This window comes from Papilio xuthus, unplaced genomic scaffold, assembly GCF_000836235.2.
Source record: "Papilio xuthus unplaced genomic scaffold, Pxut_1.1 DF826776.1, whole genome shotgun sequence".
NCBI lineage: Eukaryota > Metazoa > Arthropoda > Insecta > Lepidoptera > Papilionidae > Papilio > Papilio xuthus.
This window is the reverse complement of record NW_013531873.1, coordinates 1,580,891-1,589,400: the sequence shown is the minus strand read 5'-3', so window position 1 is coordinate 1,589,400 and position 8,510 is coordinate 1,580,891. Positions and strand designations below refer to the sequence as shown.

At 32.6% G+C, this 8,510-nt stretch overlaps 1 protein-coding gene across 1 annotated transcript in view; it reads right to left on the bottom strand.

The window, feature by feature from the left end:
• Positions 1 to 4,427: 4,427 nt before the first annotated feature.
• The window catches only part of LOC106122861 (phosphate carrier protein, mitochondrial), a gene marked incomplete in the record, with an annotated part of 10,070 nt that continues 5,987 nt past the window's right edge, over positions 4,428 to 8,510 (bottom strand). The window contains 4 exon segments of the mRNA XM_013318983.1: positions 4,428 to 5,193; positions 5,694 to 5,825; positions 6,437 to 6,574; positions 7,343 to 7,522. Coding sequence (XP_013174437.1) covers positions 5,101 to 5,193; positions 5,694 to 5,825; positions 6,437 to 6,574; positions 7,343 to 7,522 — 543 coding nt within the window.

Sequence of the window (8,510 nt, the reverse complement as noted above, 5' to 3'; positions counted from 1 at the left end):
ACACAATACAGCAGAGAAGAACCACACGCACCCGCACCTCTCTCATCATAATATTCCTTTCCCGACTCCCGACTCCGACTCCGATGTTAATTTTAAATACGCAAAATTGTCAGTCACATATTTATATGCAAAAACAGAAATATTTTGCATGTTTGCCATTGGTCTGTATTTCAACCAACCAAATCGTTGGAGTTCCAGCCAATCTTTTTTTTGCTTAGAATTGACAGTGACATGAGATTGGTTCGTTTAAGTAACCTCAAAATAATATATAGACCTGTTAGTACAAAAAACATTCAATATCCTTTCTTCGCTTGTCATGTGCATTGTGACTGATTTAAATATTTGGAACATAAAAAATATGAATAGATCTACCTTAACTATTTATTAGTCTTCTATATCATAAACTAGTTATCGCTCACGTCTCCGTCCGCGCGTAATAAGGAAAAAGTTTTAAGATCAGTTGAGCCGTTCTGGAGATACCTTCTAACCAACATCTATCCATCTAAACTATCGTATTTATTATATGAGGAGGTTCCTTTTACAGCAAACTTGACGACTGGTTGTATGAACCATAAGGTTTCGTAGCCTGACGCCTAATTTTAAAATGTTTTATACATTTACTTAATTTTTTAATAAAATATATTTAGAGAAAATAAATGAATGAAGAAGAAGAATATTTGTGGAGTGCAAGTGTAAGGAGTTAGAAATTTAACTAAAATCCTTTTTATTTTTAGCCGCCCCTGCTAAATAAAAATAGCAACGGACAAGAAGTGTTAATTCAATTATTTCCAAGGCAACTTTTTTTACCGCGCCTGCCAAATAAAAATAGCAAAAACAAAGGAATGCAAATTTGATGACACGAGATATTTGGAAAGGTTGGTATATTTTTTTTTTACTTTGCAAATAATAGCAGTCAGCTACTCCTTCCGCGTGGAATTTAAAAAAAAAGTATCCTGAGATTTCAGCGATATCAGTTTGTCTGTTCTAGAAATATGTAATAACAACCTTCTATCTAAAATCATTATTGCATTTTAAGAAAGTCAATTTCGCGCCTAAGCGCTTTGCAGCGCCGTCTTTTCTAGCGTTCGCTTTGAGATTTATGCGGGAGCAATTTTGTGTAATAAATTATTTTATGCAAGCGTGACAGATGGCGCTAGTAGTCTCAGTTCTAAGAACAAAGGTCAGAGATATTGTTTTAAAGTTATTTTTATTAAAAAGTAATAGCACTGAAGAATATTGTGATTTGCACCAACATTTATTATTAATTTTGTAGTGACGTTAAATATGCTATTCAGTAATTCGATGGCTTCACCGTAGACTTAACCTACAAATTAGTGATTAACTCCTGTTTTAATTTGAAATTAACCTCAAAAAGAACATTGTAGAATTAGGTCGTCTTTTATGTTCAAGTCTGAAACTTTGTAATTAATCATATTAATGTTTTATTTTACAAAATTTGCATTTTAAATATAACATACTTTACGTAGGAGCTATTTAAATATTCATACTAGTGGTCGTCCACTAAATTCGATTCGATTAAAAATAGTTTTGCACAACTTATAAAATTATCCGTTTTATTAACATTAATTGGTTCACGCAATTTCCATAGTAAGTCGTACAAAAAATATTAAAAAAAAAACTCGTAATAAACTAGTTAAAACTGGTTATCTATCGGCAATGTTGCAACCAATATGCGGTTTAAAATGTATTAAGCAATTTCTATATTGTGTCTATTTAAGATAGATTAGTTTGACAATTCACTAGATATGGGTCGTGTGAAATCGATTATAAAATTTTTCGATTTTCGATGGTTGTTCTCATGGAACTTGCAATCGAAAATTTCGTGATATTTTGAGTCACAACATAAATGAAATTCTTTCCTTTTATATCAACTTTACTCTTCAAAACTACGTAGAAATATAAAATCTTTAAATAATAATTGATATGTTGAGAAACAAAAAGAATTGTTATTATTTTTTTTTTAACTAAATATCTGAAATAACTTCAAAAAGTAATAAGACCAAAATTATATTATAGTTTTTTTCTTCGACAAATATTTTTTAAAACCGATTCTCGACAGTTCATAGTTGGTCGTAATACGCGTACACTCCGACACTATGACAACCGTCCATTAAGTACAACATTAATGCTCATACAAAATTAATTCAATACTTTATAGACGTCACTTGTCAAGATTAGCTATCTTAAATAGACACACTATGGTTTTAATTTCAATCGATCCTTAAAAAGCACGTAATAATATAGATAGTCTATTTTTTAGGAACTATATCCAAGTATGTTACGAAACAGTAAAAAAAATTCTCAAGAACAATCGTGGTTAAGAAACGTGGGGCATTTATCATAATTTCGTTATTCGTTTATAATTCGTACCCATGTATATTAGTAGAAGTAAAACTCCGTAGAAAACTACATACTTAATTTGTTTATAAAAAAAGCTAAAATCAATTAAAAAAAACTCATTAAAGTATACGCAATTTCTACGCCATCATTTCTCTAGAAAGAAATAAGTGGCTTCAAAATTTTGGCACCATTGTTAACGGTAATTCGTTAAAAACGGTTCGAATCGAAAACATTAATCCAGTGTGGCACTGCTATCGCATTTAGTTATTCAATATGGCACCAGGGGGCGCTGTTGAGCAATTTATGTCCGGTTTACAACATACCAGTACAGTAAGACAGTAGCGATTACAATCACCGCTGACAAACGATAACTGACGCCCGTGAAACATATAGTAAGAGTCAGTCCAGCTACTGTCTTACTGCACTGGCATAAAATTTGAGAACCACTGTCATTTGGTTTAATTTTTGAATTTCGAACTTCCTAAATTTAAAACTTCGTATTCGTAAATAAGTTTATGCATTTTTAGCATGATTTCCGTCGCGTTGAAAATTAAATATAGTCAAGTTAAGCTTTTTTATTATAAAAAGGGTAAGTTAAAAAAGTAATTAACGAGTTCCTTCAAAACTAAAAAGCATATTTTAAAAAGTGATATTTTAAATTAAATTTATACGCTTACAATAATCATATACAAGTAACGTTATCATTGAAAATAAAAAATGGCGTTTAAAAACTAGACGTTATCAAAATAAAAAATGGCCGCCCTAACAAATGAAGTTAGTAAAATCGTAATTTCATCAATCTCCTTATTAATTTCTAGACTTAAAAATACCAAAAAAGCCATCTTGATACACCTGAAAAATATTAATTCCTAAGCTTGCTCACGTCGGAAAGAAAATTTATAATATCCATAAATAAATATTTAAAAACACAATAATAATATGACATTAAAAACATAAAGAAAAAATTAAAGTATCAAGCAACAGCATCAGCATCTAGAATAAAGAAAAGAAAAATTTTTAAAATAACTTACCAATCGCCATTTTTCATCTCGTACAACAATATTAAGTTTATTAAAAAATAAATAATTGCTAACACATAACAAAACTAACATATAATATCAAACTATATAATCTAAGCAACCCCAAAATTATATTTAAAGTTTAATTTTTAAATTAATTTAATAATAATTGCTCAACGTCTTTTCGCGGGGGTGTTAAAAAATTGACTAATTTTTTGAGACAAAGAAAGTGCGCCGGCGTCGCCGGGGCCTGCACGGGGGTAGGGGGGAGGGGAAGGCGAAGTCTTGCAACGCTTTGCAGCTGCAAGTAATAAAACTATTGTTTCTCGAATTGCGACAAAAAAAAAATGTTCAACTGAAATATTTTAAAAATAAAATGGTCAATTGCATGTCGTTTATATTTCAAACGTTGTTTTTTTTTTACTCGTAAAAAACAAACGACGTTGTTTTTAATAGCTTACAAATCAAAAGGAACAATATCGAAACAGCAATTTTAACGTTCAAATTGAGTTTTTATTTTGTTCTATACGATTATCTAAATATTTAGATGTTTTTTAAAAATATCTCAACTAATATTTATAAAGTTTTTGTTGAACCAAATTGAAAAAAAGGGAATTAAATAAAGTCTAGTCATAAATATAGGCAATATCACTCACAAATAGTGTAGCTTTCCCAACAGTGTAAGAATTTATCAAATCTGTTCATTACTTTTAGAGATTCACAGCAAATAAATCTTACCTCTTTTTAATCTTACTAATATTATAAATGCGAATGTTTATATGTATGTTTGTTAGAACACATCTCCAGGACGGCTGTATGGATCTCGCTGAAATTTGTCATATATGTAGAACATAGTCTGGAAGAACACATAAGCTACTTATTAAGTTCGTTTTTAACTCCGCGCGGACGAAAGCTAGTCTCGTGTTACTACGTTAGTTTTTTTTTATGTAATTTTATTTTATATACATATATATTTAGTAGACGGATCCGCGGTCGTCAGCTAGTATTACATATATAGAAATAAGGAATTGAAAAATAAAAAAAATATTCAGAACTATTAGCGATTTTATTTCACATTAATAACACTTTGGTTACACTTTGCCTATTAAAACATGTACTAAGGTGTTTTATTAATAAAAAATAATAATAAATACATACGAAAAAAAAAAATATTTATTCGAGTAATAATTTAACATGATTCCTTAAATAAAATAATCACATGAACCTATATATATAATGCAATAAACTACGGAAACAGTCGTATGTTATATACTTTGAGTTTATTAAAAAAAACCATGCACATAATATTAATTAGCTAGTTTGCGCATAACATGGATGAGAAAAAAATAGTTTGAATTACAGTGACCCCATCGACAATTTAATTGAATTATAGTGACCCCACTGAAGTATCGTGCCCCCGTATCTTGATATTTTCGTTAGTAACTTATTTACTACCATTGTAATATATATATATAAAAAATGGCAACAAAAATAAAAATAATTAAAAAAAAAGTTCTTACAAAATCCACGCATATCACAGCACAGAACATAAAATGAGATTATAACTAAAACAGATTGTCCTTCTCACTCATATTGAGAAAGAAAGAGACAAAATACATAATAAAATCCCAAGTCTCAAGGGTCTTGTATTCTATATTAATTTCAATATATTTGTATGGGTTTATGTGCATGGTGTGTGAATGTATGGGCTTATGTATGTTCACTTGGATTTCGCTGCTTCCTCAGCTTCGAGACGTTTGCGCATAGATTCCGGCATCTCTGCTGGCGGTGGTCGCGGCATGCGCAGCCATACCTAATACAAAAATTATATTATTATAAAAAAAAAAACATTAAAAGTTTTTTTTCATATCATTTCGCTAAAATAGCGAAGCATATCCCACAGATATCTTTCTGGAGCGGGAACACCGAGGTGTTTAACGACGCCCATGGACATCAGCAGTACCAGAGGAACCGCAGATGCGTTGCCTTTGAGATGGTGATACGCTCGCTTCTTGAAGGACCCCAAGTCGTAGCGGTTTGGTATTACCGCTGACTTGGGGTCTAAAATTAGAGATGCCTTGTTTACGTTTGACAAATATTTTCATTTCCTATTCGTCCCCTCCTCCGTCAAATCATTTCTCATCCCATCCTTATAAGAAAAAGGAAGGGAAAGACTAAAATGACTCTACACATTCATCAGACTGTAGTTGGAATGGCCATTTGAGGCGTATCTTTTGTGTGGTCGTGGTATAATTTTGAATTTAATAATTAAAAAGTCAAAAGTGTCAAATGTCATAAATAAAAAAAAATTACCTTGACAGCGTCATAGATGAACCATTGCAGGGCAGTGAGTGTACCAATCATGATGATCCTGGGTCCGAGACCCTTCCATACTCCGGCCCAACCCAACTTGCCAACGATAGAACCAACCGTCGCTGTCTTGTCCTGAAATATACATTTAAAATTTTATTTATCTTACTAATATTATAAATGCAAATGGATGGATGGATGAATAGGTGTAAAAAGTATCTCTGGAGACTGTCATCGGATTTTGCCAAAATTTGGTATAGATATAGAACATAGTCTGGAAGACATTGGCTACTTAAGTTTTTTGTTTATTACCATATATATTTTTAAACATTATTATGAAGAAAAAAAATGACCTATTTCTAATACTTGATCACATTATATAACAAAAAAAAACCTTTAGCCTAAAAAAACTTATTGGGCGATTTCAATAAAAACGCCTGTAATAATAGATTCGGCAAATTGTATTATGTAAAACTCAAAGTATTCTGTCCATATTTGTACAGGAGCTTTTTTTTAAATTTCAGTACCTAATTTACCAATTTTGAGTACATATTTAAGATTTTCTGATATTGTTATAGCACATAACATTGTCTATTAATCCTAGGGTTCGAATCCCGACACATAACAATGTGTTTTTTCATACATATGTATATTTATTTGACATTCTTACGATGCATTGGCTATGGTTAGACCTAACTTAGGCTAGACTGAGTTCAGTTGTAACGTATACCTGATATAAAACTGACCTGGTTAAGTTTGGAGACGACGGTGTCAGCTGGATGTGACACAATAGCACAGAAGACACCAGCGATGTATCCCGCTGCGAATGTCACCACCAGCTGTTCACCCTTCGTGCACTGCTCACGGGGCTTCGGCACCACGTGCTGCGATATGACACATCATGACACCATACATCACATAACATCAAATAAACTAGCGTTTAATCATATCTTTGTTTTTATAACACAAGGTTAATTTCACTAAAATAGCAAATGCACTGTCTTTTAGATTGAAGAATGAGTTGTATAGTGTATATCCCCTTCCTAAATGTCCACTCCTCCGCCAAATCTCCTCCATCTACTTCCCATCTTAATATAAGTTTGGAAGAGGGAAGGAAATGCTGAATAATTTCTACTTTACGCCTATCTTTTATTTCTAGTGTCATAATCAAAATATCTTACGAAGAGAAAAAGATTTTTTACAGAAATTAGAAACTGCTTGCTTTGCAACTTAGTACTATATTTTTTATATATTATAAGGTGGCAAACGAGCGAGCGGCCATCTGAATTCGCCTAAATAGCGAAACTACCTCTTCTGGACATCCGCTATTGCCTTTAATCGCAGGAGGAGACGCTCAGAAAAAGAATATTTCCTCTTCCTATGCTTTCCTTCCATCAAATCCAGTACCCTTTCCCATCCTTTCCTTATAAGAAGTAGTATCATGAATCAAGAAAAGGAGGACCCATTTTTGTTTTTTAGGTTATTAAGTTGTTTTAGTTATAATATAAGGAAAGGATGGCTAAGGAAAAACTGAAATGAGTCATCAGACTGTAATTGGAATGAAAAAAAAATATTTCCACATTTGAGGTGTGTTCAGTGTGGTCTTGGTATTGTACAGGACAAGGCACAGAAGGTAACAATCTTTTTTTTACCTTATAAAGGAGTTCCAAGGTCTTCTCGAAGCAAGCGAATTTCATCATGGTGTACGGTATCTGACGACCCCATAATGGCACCAAGCCCTTGTAGAAAGTACCGTAGCCCTCGTTCTGTACCATCTTCGGCCACGCCTCACGCAGTGTAGACGCAAATCCAGGCATTGTTTGGATGCGGACCTGGAATTGAGAGTATAATTTTATTACAAGTAAACTGTCACCTGCGACTTTGTCTGCGTAATTAAAAATAATTGGTAAATAGCCTATGTGTTCTCACTGAGCTGAGGGCCGCGTCCGCGAAATAATAGCAGTACCACTCATCCTGATGAAGGGCCCCCGTTGGGCTCGAAACTAGTCGGTGCCACCACCGGACGAATATACGTGGGTGTTTAGCCGTGTTTATATCAGTTTAGTATAATGTCTCACGAAAGTTTGAATAATTTGGTTTCAACAGATCAATCTATGAACAAAAAACTCGGTCTTTTTAATTACTAGATTTACCTGAAATTAATAGACCGAAGGTTACCTTTACATCAATTTAAACCTAGATGCATAATAAAAAAATGTAATGAATTTCTAATTTTATCTATTTCTAGAGTTTTTTTTTTATTTAACATAAAAATATACGATTTTTAAACCTTATACCAATATTTAAATTTTCTTTAACATTATCCTTAAGAAAAATCAGGTCAAAAAGCCCTCAGCTCTCATAATCTATGGGTCATTGGGCACCTCTGCGGTGTAGATGGAGGATCGAACACGCAGCCCGCTGGGCAGAGTGACCTTATGACGTCACTGAACGATCCCCCCCCACACCGCAGCCCCCCTCCAGCATGAGTTGTCATCATTGGGCAAAATTAAAAAAAAACTACCGAAATTGGTAAGATTCGAGTATAGGGAAACGCAATATTTCTCCCTTATAAATGTATTTTATCCAGAGTTTTTCGCTTTGCTGTCCTTCGAGACCGGATAATAACTCTAGCTTAAAGAAATTTTTCGCTACTATATAAGTCTAAGATGGCATTTTAGAAAAAAAAAATATTATTTTTTAATTTATTTCAAGAATATATCATAAAAATTGCCTTCATCAAAGAAATATGTTTCTAGAAGTATTGCCTACACACAAAACTATCCTTAGTACGTAAAAGCATCTAAAAAAAAATCCCTA